The sequence below is a fragment of the Salvia miltiorrhiza genome, chromosome 7 (assembly GCF_028751815.1).
Source record: "Salvia miltiorrhiza cultivar Shanhuang (shh) chromosome 7, IMPLAD_Smil_shh, whole genome shotgun sequence".
In the NCBI taxonomy this organism is placed as follows: Eukaryota; Viridiplantae; Streptophyta; class Magnoliopsida; order Lamiales; family Lamiaceae; genus Salvia; species Salvia miltiorrhiza.
The window spans coordinates 24,678,617-24,698,053 of NC_080393.1; the positions used below are offsets into that span (position 1 = coordinate 24,678,617).

At 37.5% G+C, this 19,437-nt stretch overlaps 3 protein-coding genes and 1 pseudogene across 3 annotated transcripts; 3 read left to right on the top strand and 1 right to left on the bottom strand.

The window, feature by feature from the left end:
* Positions 1-947: 947 nt before the first annotated feature.
* Positions 948-3,598, bottom strand: LOC130993647 (equilibrative nucleotide transporter 1). Its single transcript, XM_057918626.1, has 2 exons — positions 2,691-3,598; positions 948-1,884 (listed from the first exon to the last, which is right to left on the bottom strand). The coding sequence occupies exons 1-2, from the start codon at positions 3,229-3,231 to the stop codon at positions 1,154-1,156; spliced, it is 1,272 nt and encodes a 423-aa protein (XP_057774609.1). The 5' UTR covers positions 3,232-3,598; the 3' UTR covers positions 948-1,153.
* Positions 3,599-5,085: 1,487 nt separating this feature from the next.
* On the top strand, positions 5,086-7,050 carry LOC130994000 (uncharacterized; annotated as a pseudogene).
* A 6,050-nt stretch (positions 7,051-13,100) lies between these two features.
* On the top strand, positions 13,101-13,869 carry LOC130994001 (uncharacterized). Its single transcript, XM_057919039.1, has 2 exons — positions 13,101-13,128; positions 13,226-13,869. Exons 1-2 carry the CDS (start codon positions 13,101-13,103, stop codon positions 13,867-13,869), a joined length of 672 nt encoding a protein of 223 aa, XP_057775022.1.
* A 2,244-nt stretch (positions 13,870-16,113) lies between these two features.
* Positions 16,114-18,662, top strand: LOC130993648 (putative L-type lectin-domain containing receptor kinase V.2). The gene is made up of 7 exons (XM_057918627.1): positions 16,114-16,862; positions 16,927-16,968; positions 17,041-17,151; positions 17,238-17,351; positions 17,457-17,675; positions 17,763-18,139; positions 18,218-18,662. Exons 1-7 carry the CDS (start codon positions 16,250-16,252, stop codon positions 18,467-18,469), a joined length of 1,728 nt encoding a protein of 575 aa, XP_057774610.1. The 5' UTR covers positions 16,114-16,249; the 3' UTR covers positions 18,470-18,662.
* The last annotated feature ends 775 nt before the right edge of the window (positions 18,663-19,437 follow it).

The window sequence follows — 19,437 nt, forward strand, 5'->3', positions numbered from 1 at the left end:
AGACGGGTACTCTTTATCATTTTCGAAATTTTTTCCTTTGAATTTTTTTTGGAAAGATTTTAATGAGGCTCTGCCCTCAGTTTATATTTCTGTGTATTCGATGGGTTTCACGTGTTTCTTTTTCTTTTTCTTTTTATAATAAAGTTCTATTTCAGCAGTTCTTTATAAAATTCGAGACTATGAATTTATCTAACAAAATAATAAATTTATTATAAATCTTCATAATTAAAGGCGTTGGAAATTATTCGTAATTTATATTTTAAAATATACTCTTACTAGTTTATCCACATATATATAGTGTGTGTATGTGTCGGATTTAGTACACTCAACTTTGGCGGAGTTCAGTATTTCATAGTTGGATTGTGAGGGATACATACTCCAGTGATGGGCCATATTGAAGGAAAATTATGGCCCAATACTCGATTAGTTTAGCCCATAATCCAATAACTAAAATGGTCGAGAAGAAGAAATTGAGAATTGAGTCTTTAGGAATTAGGATTTAGGATGCATCAAAATGAAAGGAAAAATATATATATTTTTTATTTTTTTCTATTATTTTACATATTTATTATGATAGAAAATTTTCTCCAAACAAACAAGAATATTTTTTCGGACAATTCATTTTCACTCATTTTCTCTTCAATGTTGGAAAATATTCACTCATTTTCTCTTAAATGTTGAATAATAGTGGTGTGAAATTTTTTCAATATTTTTTAATCTTTTAATCTCTAGTAAATATATGATAAAAAAAAAAGAGAAAATGATATAGTAATATTTTCTTATCCATCATTTTCCAATGAAAATTTCACAACTATACGCATCAGTAAAGATAATAGCAGTTAGTTACATGGTTGGTGATCACTAATCATAAGCCGTAAGGCAAAGCGCACAATGTAGAGCAGACATAGATGCAAGAAAACAGGAAATAGTAGCAACGACACAACACAGCACATCAACTGATTTTTGAATTGGAATTTGAGTGATACTGCACCACACTTTCTGTGGGAAGGCTAGGAACATGAGAACAGAAGGAAGCATCAGATTAATTACACATAAAACACAGAATTGATATACAAACCCGATTTTCTGTAGAAACCAGGATGATTGATGAAGGGCTTGGAGGCATTCGGACAACTGCAGATAAGCCGGTCACTCACAAGACCCAAAACCAGGATACAATGGAACCAATTGCCAGACCAACAATCAAGTACAGCACCATCACGATCCCTGCTGTCTCAGCATGCTGCAATTTGACAGTTTTGGGCGCCAAAACAAACAACACACAGGTAAAGTAACCATTTGTGAGACCAAGAAGACAGGTCAGGATCACCACTGGAATCTCTGTTCTGAAAATATCAGGACCATGCAAGCAACCATAGAAGAGAGGAAGAAACAACAGCCTCGCGAAACTGGAGCCAATAGCAGCTTTTGCATTCTCCATCAGATACAGTGGAGTTAGAGTTTTACCAACCAGATCAAAGATGTTGTAACCAGCAATTATAATAATTGGATACCAGTCCTTCAGAACGTCGGAATGTACATCTTCTGTAACAGAACCTGGGAAAATACTCAATGTCACAACATATATGATCATGATCCCATATCCATACCATTTCACGGTCCCAACAATCTCCCATAACGTTGACCTCCATAACTTTCCAGTAAGTTCACCTTTCTGTTCCTTCTCCTCATTTGCAGCAACCTTTTTAAGATCATTGTAATATCTTATAACTGGAAGCCTATGTGCTACATTATAGAATATAATGTTTAACAACATCACAACAATGCTGAAGATGAAGTAAAGGTTAGCGCTTTTTCTCAGTCCATTGGCATCTTGAGTATATATAGCCTTTGTTAAAACTCTCAATACTGACACAAGGACACCTGCAATCGACAAAATTCAATATTATTAGCATGTTTTGAAACGCACCTAAAATAGTTGAAGCATAACAACATCTTGGGCTGGGGGGTTGAAATTAAGGAAGGAAGTATATTAGCATCCAAGTTCTGAAGCTTAATCATCAAGGTTGTATCCAACATATGCTACTGAGCAGATATACAAAAAGTACTTTAAGTTGAGCAAAATATGTTAGTCTTTTTTCTTTAAGATATCATGGTACCATCTCACAATGCACTGAGAATCAATACCAAACATTTGAATTTGAAGGACATGTAATTGAGCTACAATTATCATGCCAAGATAGCTAAGAGAAAGTGTAAATGTTTGCAACGGATACACAAGATAATGTAGTTTTGGCAGTACATTCATTATAAGCAAAAGCAAAGCATCATTGATAACTCCAAAAGATCTCAACCAAATTACTCTGCCTATATAAATAAGCTTTGCCAATGATGTCGAAATATGACTCAGCACAACCAAAACGGTTAAATTTCAAAACTGGTGAGCTAAAATTGAAGGTGAATCAAATGATTAGAATGAGAAGCATCACCAAGAAGTACAGCCAAATCAACAACTCCCAAAAAAAGTCAACGAAATATTAGTAGCAGGATTCGACTCGAGGTTCAAAATTTCAACCTTCAAATTGCTATCAATCAACTCATTTTCATGAAAATTAAAAAATGTGCAACCCTAAGCTCCGAATTTGATTCCAAAAAAATCCCCCTTTTTCACGTAGTTGACAAAAATCCAATCCAAATCAAAATCATTTTAATGAAAAAAGGCTATTCACCAGAAGCAGCAGTTCCAGCCACCACAGCCTGCATATATCTCTCCGGAAGCTCCCCGGCATTCCCGACGACACCCCCCTGCACAAGGCCATCGGCCACTCCGCACAGCCCCACCACCCCCACCGACACGTAGTAGGCGCCATACACCCCGACGCGCCCCTTCACGTACCACACGTCCATCAGCGGCACCACCACTAGCGCCACCAGGAACAGCGCGTACCCCGCATTGATCCTCACGACGGTGTTCGATCTGTGGGCGAAGGCGATGATGATCAGTACCGACATCAGCCCCACCAGCATGTATACCACAGCGAACACGCGATCCACGGATGCGTCCGGGTAGAGGAAGCTGAAGTAATCGACGGCGGTGATGAATGTGTTCCACGGCAGGAGATAACCTGCGCCGAGCGTAAAGTATATGATGTAGGCTAGGTGGAATGTGTCCCTGGGGATCTTGTTCTTGTTGGGGTTCAGGAGGAGGGCGGCGGATTCCGAATCCCCGTCAACTGCGGCGCCGCCGGCGTCGGCGGTGGTTATACCCATTGGCGTCTGTTAGTTGAGTTTTCAAGTTACGGCGGATGAGTTTGTTGCGATTATTGGGAATTTGCAGATATTTTAGTTGGGATATGGGGCGAATTTGTAATTTACGGAAGATGAAGGGCTTTTGAAGTTTTGACTTGAGTATATGTTCAAATTGGAGGAAGATGCAGTGGAATAAGAGGAGAGGAGTTCGTAGAGATAGATATCTTGTTTAGGGTCAGTTTGATAGGGTGTATTAGAGTTGTTAATTAGTAGTATTCATTAATAGTAGCATTGGCCCGCAGAAAAGCCAAGGCCCGTAGCTATTCACTATTCCTCTTAGATTTTGGATCCACCACTTCCCCAAGTTAAATTATATTGATTTGTACAGTGTCAAGGATTAATTTCATTGTTGACAAAACTAGCCCCCCATCAGCCCCAATTCATCTCTCTCTTTCTTCCTCATTTTTTCTTCATCTTGGAGAATCACACACACAACGCCCACCACCACTCTGCTTCCCCACCACCACCGCATCCACACACATGGTCGCCTAAATCGCCCCCAAAAATCACACCACCACCACCACCATCCACAAAAATCACAGCACCCAAAATCGCCCCCAAAAATCACACACTTTTTCCCAAAATCGTCATACCCGACTCTGCTTCCCCACCACCACCGCATCCATTTCTTCCGTCGTCTCCCGCAGCGGAACCCTAAACCCCCACCGAAAATTGGCGAGCATGAGATCTAGGAAATTGGCGTCTCCGATAAAAGTAGCAGTGGAGTAGAGAAGAAGAGGGCTGTAGAATGAAGTAACAGCCGAACTAAACCCAGATCTCGGCAATTGGAGCCATTGAAATGATTTTCTTGTGAACAGGGCCGGCCCTGGGCCTAGGCCAGGGGTGGAGCCGCCTAGGGCCCAGGGCAAAATAGGGCCCCCATTTTTTTTTTAATTATTATGCAGGAATAAAAAAAATTTAGATATGTATTGGGCCTCCAATTATAAACAGAACTACATTAGAACTAGCCCAATCTTCATTTTCAATTAAAAAAAGGTGGCCCACAACCACCTTTTCTTCTTTTCCAATTCCACACGTTTCCTCCCTTTCCTCTTTTTTTATTTTTTGACTTTGCCTCCCTTTCCTCTTAATCATACATTCTTTCCTTCTTCCCACAACTCCCAACGTCTCTTTTGCAATCCCAAAGGAAAAGGAATTAAGGAAAAGCCAGCCCACTGACCAGAAAATTGTTTTGCTTGTAATCTAATCTGCTTCTCACTTTCTTGCACCGGCCACCGGCGGCGACCACCGAAAGAAGGCGGCCCACCGGTCACCACTGTCCACTACTCTGGCAGTTTATTTCCTTTTATTTTCCAGGTGCCATTGTTCCCTTTAACTCCTATAGTGTTATATTATTTGAAATCAATTATAATATGTTGCCAAGAAAACATTTATCAGGAAGTGAAAAAAGAAAAAAAAAGAAAAGAAAAAGAGATGATGATATAAGGAAATCACAACAAGGAGCTCTTGATAAATTTGTTTTGAAAAAGGATGGTTCTTCTTCTCATGACAATTTGAATCAATCAAATGAAAATTTAGACAATGAGGAAAATAAAATTGATGATTCTATTGACCATAATTTTGTGCCAAATGTGTCTAATATTGAAGAAGAAGAAGAAATTGTTACTCTTACTAAAGAAAAAGAGACTATTCCTCATATTGATATCTATGATCCTAGAAATTGGAATAATCTTGATACCAAAGCAATAGACATTTTAGTTGAAAAAGGCCCTATAAGAGAAATGAATTGTGAGTTTCCCGTAGATAAAAATTCTAGACATTTTTCATATGCATATTATTCTAGAAAGCTTAGCAATGGTGAGACTAGTGATAGAAAATGGTTGGTTTATTGCAAATATGTTGATAAAGTATATTGTTTTTGTTGTAAGTTGTTCAAATCTATTAGTAATGTAAGTTTGTTGGCAAATGAAGGATTAAATGATTGGAAACATATTAGCCAAAGACTCCAACAACATGAACTTAGTGTTGAACATATGTCTAATATGAAGACTTGGAATGAATTGAGAATGAGATTGAATACAAATGAAACCATTGATAAATATGTGCAAGATGAAATTATGAAAGAGAAAGAGCGTCGGAGACAAGTTTTACATAGAATATTTTCTGTTGTGAAATGTCTAGCTAAACATAATCTTGCCTTTCGGGTTCCAATGAAAAATTATATCAAGATAGCAATGGTAATTTTTTGGGATTGATTGAAATGATTGCAAAATTTGATGTGATAATGCAAGACCATGTTAGACGGATTCAAGATCGTGAAATTCATTATCATTACCTTGGGCATAAAATTCAAAATGAATTTATTTCTCTTTTGGCTGAAAGTGTTAAAAGCTCTATTATTAAGATCATTAAAAAGGCCAAATATTTTTCAATAATACTTGATTGTACTCCTGATGTGAGTCATCAAGAACAAATGACTATTATAGTTAGATGTGTGAATATGTCTGATAATAAAACTAAAATTGAGGAGTTATTTTTAGAGTTTTTAAAAGTTGATGATACAACTGGATTAGGACTTTTTAATGAACTGCAAAATGTTTTGAAGTCCCTTGATCTTAATGTTGATGATGTGAGGGGTCAGGGTTATGATAATGGTTCCAATATGAAAGGAAAACATCAAGGTGTTCAAAAACGATTTCTTGAAATAAATCCTAGAGCTTTATATATGCCTTGTGCTTGCCATAGTCTTAATCTTACTCTTGGTGATATGGCACATTCTTGTGTTAAAGCTATTTCATTTTTTGGAGTTATTCAACGCATATATTCATTGTTTTCGGGTTCTACAAAAAGATGGAGTATTTTGCTTGATAATATGCCTGGTTTAACTGTGAAATATTTGTCTAATACGCGTTGGGAGAGTCGAATTAAAAGTGTTAAAGCTATTAGATTTCAATGTCCACAAATAAGATTAGCTTTTTTAAAATTATATGAATCTTGTGATAATGATGCAAAAACAAAGAGTGAAGCAGAAAGTTTGGTTAATGCTTTAGAAAGTTTTGAGTTTTTGTTTGGCATGGTGATTTGGTATGAAATTCTTTTTGCTGTTAATATGGTAAGCAAAAAGTTACAATCTAAGTCTATGTGCATCGATGCTACTATGAAGCAATTGGAAGGTGTATTATCATTTTTTGAAAAGTATAGAGAAGAAGGTTTTATATCAAGTATGAATATTGCTAAAAGTGTTGCACTTGAAATGGATGTAGAGCCTATCTTTCCAATTAAACGTCGTATGATTAGGAAAAAGTACTTTGGTGAGAATAATGAGGAAGAAGAAGATCATTCACCTGAAGAGTTATTCAGAACTAGATACTTTTTGGTTGTTGTGGATATGGCAATTGTTTCTTTAAAGAATAGATTTGAGGAACTGAAAACTTTTGAAGGTACTTTCGGTTTTTTATATGATTCAAATAAGTTAAAGTCATTAGGTGAGAAAGAATTAAGAGATTCTTGTGTTAATTTTCACTCTACATTTTCTCATGAGAATTTATCTGATATTGATTTAGATGATCTTTACTCAGAATTGAAAGTGTTGCAATTGACTTTGCCTACTAATTTTATTAACTGTTCATGTGACTGTAGCATTTGCCGAAAGAAGCTTTTCAAAGCTTAAATTAATAAAAACCTATCTGAGGTCATCAATGTCGCAAGAAAGGTTGAACGGTTTGGCAATTTTGGCTATTGAGAAAGATATGTTAGAACATATTAACATTGATGTAATTATTAATGATTTTGCATCTGCAAAAGCTCGAAGAAATCGCTTTTTATGATATTGACATTTTTGTATATATTTATTATATAAAGGGCCCTTTTATCTTATTTTGCCTAGGGCCCCTGAAATGTCAGGAACGTCACAAGTTGTGAAGACGTGGTTTTTTATTTTTTTCGTTTTTAGAGAAACTCATCGCAGAGAAGGGACTGTGAAATTATGATGGGGAGCTGTTGGGTTACTTGATTTTAGGGGTGGAAGAATTGATGGAGAGGATTGGCAATCTGCCGTGTGGAGGGAGGGGGGTTGGGGTTGGTGTGGAGGTGTGGGGTGGGGGATATGTTATGGAAGAATAAGAAGTTTTGGACGGTGGGGGCGGCTAGTGGGGTGGTGTTGGGGTTGGGATTAGATAATTATTTTTTTATTTTGTCTTTTGTTTAGTTTATTTATTTAAGTATAAGGTTAAAATTGTAATTTACTCTTTAATCTATAGTTGTATCTTTTGTATCAAACAATAATATTAGTTATCTTAGTATTTATATCTTATTTATCAAACACCTATAAAATATTAACAATCTCACCCCATCTATATTATTTATCTAGGTTTTATTTATCATCCCTTATTTCATTCCACCTATCAAACACACCCTTAGGGTTTGAGACTTGAGTAATCTTTTGCGTGAATTTGTTAAACCGCACATTTTAGTATTTTCATATCTAAATATTGTTGATTAACTTAATTAGGGCTCCATGTCCACCACTTGGTCCACTTCGCAACACTTCAAACTTTTAAACTATTTTAGCTCACAATTATTGTCATTTAAATTATTTAGGGTTAAATGCCGCTAAATCCTATAATTATATGTGTTTTCGCGTTTTACATCAGTTTCAGAAATTTTGTCACAATATATCCTAACTAAGCATTGAATCAGTTTTTGCACTCTATGTAGTTTTTCGGCAAAATTAAAGTCGACTTGGAAGCCGGACTTATCTACGTGTTCTGGAATTCCGATAATCAAAGTGACGTCGTTTTGCCTCACATTTCTTTGAAATTATTAGTCACAAAACGACGTTGTTTTGCTGAATTAGGGTTCTGGGGTTGGATTGGGGAATAGAGAAATAGATGAGATGGTCTGTGAGAAGGGAAATGAGGGCGGCGGCCTTCCGGCAACGGCGGAACTCTCGCACCTCACCATCACCGGTGCTTTCTCTCAAAGGAAGAAGAGGACACCAACGACAGAGAGGCGTCCGACAGACCTTAGAAACAACAAGCATCGCCGGATTTGAGAGGAAGGCAACGACGGGTTCGATTTTAGAAATGAGAGGAAGGCTCACTTTCCTTCTTTTCCAATTGATTGTGAGAGAGGCAGAGAAGGAGAGAAACCGACTCATTCGTCGGAGAAGAAGGCACAACGGTGGCGGCGGCCACCCCTAAATTGGAAGAATTAGGGGTTTCCCATCTGCCTTAAGCATGGGTATTCGAAGAGGTTGTTATGCAAGGATGTGGCGCCGACAGCAGTCGACGACCACCGGATTCGAGAGGTGGACGGCAGCAGCGGAACTCGCGAGAAAGAGGGAGGTGGGTCGTGCGTGTTTGAGAAACAATGTGAGTTGGGACTCAGCAGCGGATTTGGAATTGAGAAGAGAGATCGAGGGGTGGCAGTACAGCCTCGCCGGCCCTCAGCAGCGCCGCCGCCGCTAGAATTTCAAGGTAGGTGGCGGAGCTTCTGAAATTGAAAGAAAAGGGAGATCGGCGTTCTGCTGCAACACGTCATTTATTAAAATAATGAATTTGACATGTATTTACCATGTAGACGTTATTCCGCCCTGTCATCAAAATTTTTGACACGTAGATTAAGTTAGGTCGCCGGAATATAGTTATAGGATTTGTGATATTTAGCCCAATTGGTTAATACTTACTCCGTCTCGCAAAGTTTGGGCAATTTCTTTTCGTCATCAATTTTAAAAAATTAGTATTTTGTGTGTTAAATGTGGTAGGTGAAAGAGTGAAAATGTGAATAAAGAGAAAAAAATTATGCCATATAAGGAAAGTGCACAAGCTTCATGGGTTAACCCGAAAAGGAATACTACTCAATCTTCGCGGGACGGAGGGAATACTAAGTTACAATTATTGTTAGCGTGAACTTCATGTGTAGGCGGTGTATCCAAATAAATAAAATGTAGAAGTTTTTATTTTACTCCATAATTACATAATTTTTATAGCCACTTTAAGTATAATAGGTCAAATATATCTTTAGTGGTCCCACTACTATCATTTTTTTTTAAAACTTATTCAACAAATACTTTAAATATTTTTAAACTTCACGGTTTTTCCATAGTAACCATGCGGAATTATAATTTCCTAAAAAGTGGTCAACATGAATCATCCATCACTATTACATTATACATCACGCACGACTCCTTCTCCATTATACACGTTGCCTCATCCATTATTTCCCTATTTCCTAGAAAAATCGTGCATTGTTTCCCTCCATTCAACCCTTGTAGTCTTGAATTTCTTAGAAAAACCATGCATCTCATATACAAAGATCTTGCATCCATATCTATCTTATGCAAAATCATGAATTACTTGAATTCTTGTTCTGTGGAAGTGCAACTGAATCGGACTACGAGAGGGAAAAAGAACAGTCAATTTGTCGGAATACTTCAAAAAAGAGAGGAAGCAACAATATCTAGCTTCGCCTCCGGTGAGAAAGGCACTTTTTAATGATGATATTTAATTCTTAAATTTGATTTTAATGTTGTATAGTTAATTTTGTACGTGTAGTGAAGCATGAATTGAAATTTAGGGTTCAGAATTGGATTTTTGAACTAATTGATGATGACTAAATTATGCACTAGCGTTGTACTTAACAGTGTTAAAATATTTCTCTCGATCACTATTATTATTAATGATATTATTGTTATTATTTCAAATATTTGGTAATGTGCTGACCTGAAAGGGCTGATTTTATCAATCGAGAAGTAACTTGGCTCTCAGCGCAGATATTCCAACTTCGGCTCGCAACGCTTACGTCTCAAGTAAAAAACCAAGGCTAATGTGATAGGGGCTTAGGCCCAATTACTTAAGTTAAGAGGCCTAAATGCTAGGTTTATTTTGAAGGCTTATAAATAGAGGCTTAGTTATGAGTTGAGAGATCTATCTCTTTATTCATATCACTTGTAAAATGTAAACTCTCAACTCTTAGTGAAAACATCCAGAAGACCGACCCCTGGACGTAGATCTTATGATCGAACCACGTAAAATTCTCGTGTCTTTTATTGTTTTATAGTTAGGTGTTGATTTTGAATACATCAACTGGCGCCATCTGTGGGAAATTTGAGCTAGGGCGTGAGTATTTTCTGGTTATTGTTCATCAAAAAAAAAGTTAATGTTCTTCAATTAGAGGTGATTCCAATTTCCAGATTCCGATTAAAGTTTTCCCGTAGCAAATGGTCTGCACCTTATCCCCGACGAATACCATCTGAAAAATCAAAGCCCCAGCTCCAAGAAATCATGTGGTCATCCAATCCCTTTCTAGGCCGAAAATCATGATATTTCTGGCTATTCTTGATCATCATTTTCTGCCACCGGGCAATCATCGCCCATCTAGCCTTGGTCTTCCTATTTTTTGGAAATGATGCCTCCGACGGAGAGCCCCCAAATCCTACCGAAAATCCAGTTCAAAACAACCTAAAATCCATTGGGAAAGGTTATACAGTTTTCAGCAACGGCTACAAATCTGGGATCCAGTGGTTTACCCTTCTTTGGCGTCAATAAAGATTGTATTTTGGTTTAATTTAGACAAAACGATGTCGTTTGTATTAATAAGTAAGACATCGTTCCATTCTATCGTTCGGCATATCTGCGTGGCAATTCCGATTTTCACGTCAACTTCGCGTTTGGGGGTTCAAATGATCGTGGGAAAAATCAACATAAAAGCAAAAGTGATGTATATCAAGGTGAATTTTAGTGGTGGTGTGCAATATCGGAATTTAATGAAACTTAATGTATTTAGGGATAATTAACCCTTCATTTTATTATATATTTTGTAATTAGTTTGGTTAATGTTTCACATGTATAACAACAATCTTTATTTCAACTTGTGTAGCCGTGAATTATAGTGTTTTTATAATTTGTGTTCTTATTCTTTTTAAACTTTTTTCTTATCGCATGGTTTTTGATTTCAAAATTTGATTTTAGGAGTTGGATATGATTTAATTAGGAATTAGGGCTGTTGAGTTCGCAGGGCAAGCCAGATTATTTCATGTTAAAAAAGTGGTAGTTGATAAAGTTTGATTTTTTTTTTGGGTACACTTTCTTCAAAACCCTATAACTGTACAACTTTGTTTAGAGATTCGCAACAATTAAGCTAAAAAAAATATGTAGTTTTTAATGCTTAAGTCTTAGAAAATGTGTAGCAGTGCATGTTTTTTTTTTTTACTTGGTAAAAGCATCGGCAACGGACTACTCGATGCCCCTTATTCGAGTAGCCCAAGCATCGAGTAGCTCGTTGCAGAGCTTGCCTACTCGAGGGCTACTCGTTTGTTCGAGTATACCCGAGAATCACCCATTTTCTCTTTTTTTTTTCTTTGAAATTAGATATTTTAATGTTAGTTTTAAATATATATTTTAGGATTTAAGTAATTTTTAATGTGTCTTTAGGTGTTTTTTGATGTAATATTTAGGATATTTATTTAATGCAATTTTAATTATTAGTAAATTATTTTATTTAAATTTGAGCAATTAAAATTAAATGAAAAGCATAAACATCAAAACTAAAAAAATCAAGTAGGCTATCAAGTAATCACAATGCAGCATCCTTACTCAATGTGGTCCCCTCCTATCAAGTAAGCTATCAAGTAGGCTATCGAGTAGGCACCATTGCGGATGCTCTAACTCGACGCCTTTGAAAATTGTATGTTATGCTTTTCTTTTCCTTTTTCTTTGAGAACCAAATAGTATGTTATGCTTGATTAAATATATGAACGTTTAATTATGATTTTCAAGATCTTTTTAAAAAATGTCAAAATTAGATTTAAAAAATCAAGGCATATGGAGAGAATTGACATATTGATGCATTGACGCCGACCGAAGATGGTGCTAAGTTTCACGGAGCTCAGAGTGTTTGATGTCTACAACAATAATTTCTCAAGAAATTTGCCACCTGAGTTTGAAGAAGTTGAGAGTTCCGGCGCTCGGTGGAAACTACTCCGGCCATAAAAAATCACTAACATTTGAATACTTGAAGTAAGAAAAAAATATTTTACTCGCTTCTATGTGGTAGCTAGAATTTGGGCCCTATAAAATATAGGGCTAATAGTCGGAGAACACACATGGTTTTTTTTTTTAATCTAGTTAATAACATTTTTTTAATTTGATCAATAAATACATCAATTTGTAATTTGTTCTTAATCGTCCACAATATGCAATTTTGCCCAAATTAAATTCTAGGAGGTAGCCGAAATTGCCAACGTGGCAGCCAAAATTGCCAAATCGCGCGCGTGCACACACACATACACACACCTCTCTCTCTCTCTCTCTCTCTCTCTCACACACACACACACACACATAGAACCCCCCTCCCTATGCTGAAACAGAGCTTCCCCCTTCGTCGCCCTCTCCCACCAACAGAGCTCCCCCTCTGAAAGGGGAGCGTGGGAAAAGGGAATGGTCTACGGGGTGGGGGTAGGGGGGAAAGGGAGGGTAACTTGTTAGAATTTCAGGATTTCAGGTTTTTTTATTTATGTTTTATTCTTAATTGCTACTCCCTTCGTCCCATTAGGCTTGTCCCATTTTTTTTGGGCATGATTATTAAGGAGAGTATAAATAGTGTAGTAAAAAGTGTGTAAAGCTTTGGGATTATATTGTTTGTAGTTAAAATCATTATCAAATATAAAAATAGGACAAGATGGTGGGCGAAGGTGATTAAAAGGGGGGGACCGAATTTGGGAGCTGGTTTTTTCAAAAACTGAAAAGGAAACTGGGAGATGGGAACCATACTAAGTTCTGGGAGCATGCGTGGGCGGGCGGGGAACCTCTGAAAGTCTCCTTCCCGAGGCTATACCACCTTAGCAACAATAGGGAGGCGAGTGTGGGCGAATGCGGAAGGTGGGAATGGGGGAGCTGGGTTTGGGATCTGAAGTGGCGGAGGGACCTCATGGAAAGAGAGAGGGAGGCGGTTTTAACGCTAACAAGTTTTATTGCAAACTTTTGCCCTTCTGCAGGTACTAAAGATGGGTGGGAATGGACAGAGACAGATGATGGCAAATTCACCACCAAATCTGCCTACGACGTAATCAAGTCAAGAAGAAACGAGAGTACTCACCACGCTGATGACAAGTGGAGAATGGCGGAGGTCTGGAAGACGCCCGCGCCTCATAAAGTCACGGTTACAACATGGAGATTACTTCGGAATCGTTTACCGACGTGTGACAATATTAGAAAGAGGGGAGTACTCTTGGCTGAAGAAGATCAGGCGTGTCAACATTGCAACGAACAAGATGAGAATGCTTCCCATCTGTTCACCACCTGCACAAAAACACAGGAGATTTGGGATGAAATCCAAAAATGGTGTGGGATTAGCATGGCCAGACCAGCTTCGACAGCAATGCATTGGGAAATGTTCGGTCATTGTGGAAAGAAGAAAAAGATCCGGAAGCTGCTGAATATGATTTGGATCGGATGTGTTTGGATGCTATGGAAGAAAAGAAATGAGAGAATATTTGAAGGAAAAGAGACGATAGTCGGTGACTTCATTCAGGAAATCAAAGCTAGAACTTGGGGATGGAATCGCACCTTCGGTGTTGTGGATATTGATATGAATTTTGTAGAGTGGAGCGCTAACGATCTCATCTCTCGACTTGTATAATTTCTGGCATATCTGGTGCCATTTTTTTTCGAATGCATTTTATTTGTCTGGTAAAAACAAAAGGACAAGATCAATGGGACAACCCAAAAAAAAAATAGGACATGATCAATGGGACGGAGGGAGTATTAAATAAATATAATATGTTTTTAACGCTTAACGAAACGACGACGTTTTGTCTAATAAATTGACACATCAGTTTCTATTTTGCCACGAACATGCCACATCAGTTTCAATTTCGCGGGAGGCATTCACCGTGGGAAAATTGCGAATAAATTACAAATTAATGTATTTATTGGTCAAATTAAAAAGTGATGGTATAAACAAAAAAAAAATCTGTGTATTTTTTGGCTATTACCCCATGATTTATGCCTAATTGTTCTTAGTTTGGGGGTTTGCATGTGCTTATTTTGAGTTAAATATCTTGGAAATTGGTGCGTTTATGGGTTAGTTTTATGCTTTGTAGAAGATTCTGATTTTATGGATGGAAGAGTGTGATGTTGGAGATTTTGGGTCAGAATTGCGTATTTAGGAGCAAAATGGTGTCCAGAGCTAAAAGTCCGCGCTAGAGCAGAGCTGCGCGGATAGCTCTGTATCAGAGCAGAGCTGACTTCCATAGTCAGAGCTGACCATCTCCAGAGCTGAACTTCACTATCAGAGCTGAATTCTCCAGAGCAGAACAAACTTGTCAGAGCAGAGCTAAGACTCGACAGAGCTAAAGTTCCAGCTCTGCCATACCTTTCTAGAGCCGCATACTTCTTCAGAGATACGTTTCCAGAGCTGGCGATTTCTCACCAGAGCTACCGTGTTACTTGCAGAGCACGCTGCCAACTGGACTTGCCTTTGATTGCACGATGCTTATCTTAAAGAGTCCAGGCCGATTTTAATGGTAATTAGGGTTGGAATGAAGTCTATAAATAAGGTCTAAATATTCATGTAACAATCAATCTTTGCCCTAATCTTTAGTTTCCGCTAGGTAACCAAAGACTTTAGGTTTTTATTGCTTTCATAGTTCTTAGTTTCGAATTCTGTTCTAGCTAGTTTATTATAGTTCTTTCAATTCACGTGTTAGTTAGTTCTTCGTTTAGAGTTGTAATCAAGTGACAGGTTGCTTCTCAAGACGTTTTATGGTATTTCGTATTTATGTTTATTTACTTGCTTTGCTTAAATTATGCAATTTCAATTCTGCACTTTAAATTATGCAATTTAAATTCTGCACTTTCAATTATGCGTTTTCATTATGTTTATGCTTTCCTTTAAATTCTGCGCTTTAGTTTCATGCCTAGTAGATTAGAAGCTTTAATTTACAAGTATTTAAATTCTTAAGTTGCTTTTACTTTAATCGTTTAATCTTGCCTAGAGTTTAATAGTTTAATTCGCCTAGTTAATTCTAAGTTCAATTTTAAATTAAGTTTTAATTACAAGTTTAATTTCAAGTTAAGTTTACTTTAAAAGTCTTAGTTTAATAACCAACCTTTACTGCTTTCTCGTGACATAATTAAAAGCCCTTAAAGATCTTCCTTGAGAGACGACATTGGGTTAACTTACTAGAGTGTCCTTGTCCTATTGCAAGTCAATCTAGAGGTGTTTCTAGTTGAGTCACCCCATGTATATATATATATATATATATATATATATTGTTGATTTAAAAAAAATTGAAACAAATATGTTTTTCATGCATAAACTTTCACATACAAATGACCTTAGGCGCAAAAATGCATTATTTGTTACTAAACCCAAAGAAAAATAAACAATTTATAAAATAAACTGCTGGATCACACACCATCGCATATCAAGGCCCGTCTTCCATAAAAGGAAATAAATCCGGTGGGTTAACGGTTAAGACATGGAAGCAGAAAACAAGAAAATCTAGAAATGCACATTAAATATTTGTTATAGTACTTATTTTGTGTTTACATGTATGTACGCATCACGAAAACAACATAATTTTGTCTTCGTCATTCGCTCTGCCGACTATATGATTTAGACCTACAATCACTTTACTCAATAAGTATCATTGTTTTTGTAGCCATATGCATATATATATATATATATGACTTTTGGTTTCAAGAATAGAAGACTGTTATAAAAGAGAGATTAATTATCTTATGATTCACATTTTGCCAATTTGCCTTGTTACAACATTTGTCGTTTGTCAGATTAAAAAAATTAAGAGAATCCGAATGTTGTTCCATTTATTCCAGATTGCTGCACTAGACTCGTTCAAATCTTGTTCCAAAAAAAAAAAGGGAATTATGTATTATAGTCTAACCACTCCATTTGTCACAACATAGGTAACACAGCTTCTCAACTTAATCTCTTTTGATGATCAACTCTTTCATTCTGTCCCTTGTCCATATTGATTGCTTTACTTTTCAAGGAAATGAATCATCAAATATTCATTGGCTTGATCTTTATAGCCTCATCAATCAATCTCCATCTCATGCATCAAGCTCAAGCAGATGATAAAAATCAATGTGTTGTTGACATGAAATCTCCATCATCATGGAATGATTCAAGAGTTGTGGGAGGGAAGTGGGGTGGATTTCTGAGCAACAACACCTGCTCACAAACGCTAGAGAAATACTTATATGCGCTGGCTAAGAATGCCAACAAAACCGGGGAAATATTCTTGAACATCACACAGCAAAAGGGTTGCTTTACTGAGAAGGATGTTTCCAGCTGTGGCATTGAGAGGCTAACTAGTGGGAGAGGAGGGTGCTCCGACTACTCTGTGAGAGACGTTATTAACCAGCAAGGCACACAGCTGCAGAATTTGGATGAAGGCTGCAAGAGCTCAGGATCAGATGAAGAGTGCAGCTCTTGTTTGAAGAGGTGGGAGCAGATGGCCAATTTCACTAGTAATGGCTCAAACGGAGAAGAAGAAGTCGATATCTGTAGGTTTTCGGTTCTTGTTACACTCACTAGTAGAAGGATCAGTGACATGGGATGGATAGATTCAATCTACACCTGCCTTGGAGATGGAATTCCATTAGGTAAGTTGTGCAATGTTGTTTTACCTAGTGATTTTATGATTGAAATTTGATCATCTTTGTGCAGCTGATGAGGAGAAAGAAGGGAAAGAGATTACCTTAACAAAAGGTATCAATTATCCGAGTATAAAGATGGTTTTATTGTGAAGAAAGTAGTGACATTTTTGTGGATGGATTGCAGGTCTTGAAGTAGTGGCTGGTGGAGTTGGGGGGATTTCAATAGTAGTAGCTATTCTGTGTGTGATATTCTTCAAGAAAAGAACTAAAACAAGACCTTCAAAGGAAATCGATGGTACAAATTCATGTATTAGAGTATTCATCTCATCTGGATTGGTATGTTCTAAGGGATGATTTCATCTCTTTTTTCCAACTTAACAGAAGGCGAAAACTCGTGTTCGGAGCAATCCAGCAGCATCAAGATCTCCATCAGAGAAATTCATCAAGCCACAGACAATCTCAGTGCAACAAACTTGATAGGCCAAGGCGTAGCAGGTGCCATATGTTTTACAGTAAACACACCAGGGGGCTGGGGTGGGCTCGAGCACCCCAGACCTTAAAGATAAAAGGTGCAATGAATGAATGGTTTTTGTTGAGCAGGGAAAGTATACAAGGGCATCCTGTCAAACGGAGAGCATGTGGCGGTGAAGCACATAGTAAACGACGGGCACATGGAGACGTTCGTGAGGGAGGTGAGGAGCTTATCCCATGTGAAGCATCCCAACCTGGTGCAGTTGTTAGGGCACTGCGATGGAGAGGATGAGAGCTTTCTCGTTTACCAACTCTGTCACAATGGAAACCTCTCAGAATGGCTATTCGGTACACAAAACAAACATCATCATCAACTCATTGTGCTGCCTCTATTCTTTCCTCGTCATCAACAATAACAATTTCAATGATGAACAGGGAAGCATCGGTTCCTGAGCTGGATCCGAAGGGTGGAAATCGCGGTAGACTGTGCCAGAGGGCTCTGCTTTCTGCATAGCTATCCAGAAGGCTGCATTGTTCATCGCGATGTGAAGCCAACAAACATCCTTCTAGGCAGCAACATGGAAGCCAAGCTGTCGGACTTCGGATTGTCAAAGGTGATGAGCATGGGAATCTCGCAGGTGAGCTCCGAGGTACGAGGAACCTTCGGCTACGTGGACCCCGAGTACCAGAAGAATCGCCACGTCCACTCCTCCACCGATGTCTATAGCTTCGGAGTAGTTCTTCTGCAGCTGCTGTCGGGCCAGAGGGTCATCAACCTCGACGTCACTAGGCCCATGCCTTTGAGCAAGAAGGTATGCATATGCATATGCCAATACAAATACAATTCTCATACTTAATTCATTGTTATTGTTCAATGCTAATGCATGCAGGCTAAAATTCTGAGAAAGGGAGGGGATGTAACACAATTTGCTGATCCAAAACTTAATGGTGAGTATCCATTGGAGGGCTTTGAGATGATATTGAAGCTGGCATTGTGTTGTACTGGGCTTAAGCACCAACGCCCTTCCATGGAAACAGTGCTGCCATTGCTTCACAAAGCCCATCTCATTTCTTTATCACACCAATCTCTTCATTCTTCTCTCCACACCACCAGGGCAGACGCACGTGACATAGGAAAATGACATGTATATTATTACATTCAGGGTTTGAAATTGGGGAAATCATTATTGATCCTCTTCTGTTGAAAAAAAAACTAGGACAATATTGACGGTGGCTCTTGCTAATTATTATGTTAAAATGTTTGGACCATTTGAATTTATGAAATATTGATTTCTTCCGTACATCATAAATAGCCATAGCCCATTTTGATTAATTATTAGACCGTGGATCGCAATTGCTTTTTCTTTTCTTTTTTTTTTCTTTTTTTTTTTTTGCTTTTACTTTTGCTTTTGCTTTAAAGAAATTAAAAATGATTTTGTTTCTTCTTCTCTATCATACTTTGCGTCTCGTGCATGCAACCTTTGCATAAAAGCTTATGTACTAATTAACCGAATACTCAAACTATAATTTGATCTAAGCTTTCTGCAATTCAATTCATTCCCCACTTTCTTTTTTGGAACTTTAGAATAATCTACGAATATACAGTCAGACTTATAAGTGAGAATTATTTTATTTATGGAGCTTCATAATGGAGTTATAATCTGTAAACACTTTCATAATTTTGATATTTTTCACTTAGACAAGCTGACCAACCACATAAACATACATTTTCCAAATTTCAGGTAGTATTGAACGTAAAACATTATTAAATTATACTTTTGCTGAATTGTCTGAAACAGCAGTATTAATGAAATTTAGATGCAGTCAGAATTGAAATAAAGGAATTAAATGCGCATTAATTTAAATGGTAGTACCAAATAACAAGTTGGTCAAGATGGCTGGGATTGGCCTGCTCTCATAGTCTTACCAAATCACAGCTGTTTGAGGACACACAATTGTAGTCTCAATAATGAAGTTTAGAGCCTACATTAGTCAATCGTTTCTCCTTTGATTGACGTGACATCAATATAAGTAAACAAAACATTTTTGACCCCATGTTTTTATTTAGAGAGCAATGAACTACTCCCTCCATCCCACGAAGCATGACACA

What these genes read in the sequence shown, in the direction of transcription:
- LOC130993647 (XM_057918626.1), bottom strand. Translation starts at nt 3,231, where the DNA reads ATGGGTATAACCACCGCCGACGCCGGCGGCGCCGCAGTTGACGGGGAT. An exon ending in GGCTGGAACTGCTGCTTCTG is followed by an intron (nt 1,885 to 2,690) that starts GTGAATAGCCTT and finishes TGTCGATTGCAG; the next exon opens with GTGTCCTTGTGTCAGTATTG.
- LOC130993648 (XM_057918627.1), top strand. Translation starts at nt 16,250, where the DNA reads ATGAATCATCAAATATTCATTGGCTTGATCTTTATAGCCTCATCAATC. An exon ending in CCTCTCAGAATGGCTATTCG is followed by an intron (nt 17,676 to 17,762) that starts GTACACAAAACA and finishes AATGATGAACAG; the next exon opens with GGAAGCATCGGTTCCTGAGC. An exon ending in CCATGCCTTTGAGCAAGAAG is followed by an intron (nt 18,140 to 18,217) that starts GTATGCATATGC and finishes TAATGCATGCAG; the next exon opens with GCTAAAATTCTGAGAAAGGG.
- LOC130994001 (XM_057919039.1), top strand. Translation starts at nt 13,101, where the DNA reads ATGCGGAAGGTGGGAATGGGGGAGCTGG. An exon ending in GGTGGGAATGGGGGAGCTGG is followed by an intron (nt 13,129 to 13,225) that starts GTTTGGGATCTG and finishes GCCCTTCTGCAG; the next exon opens with GTACTAAAGATGGGTGGGAA.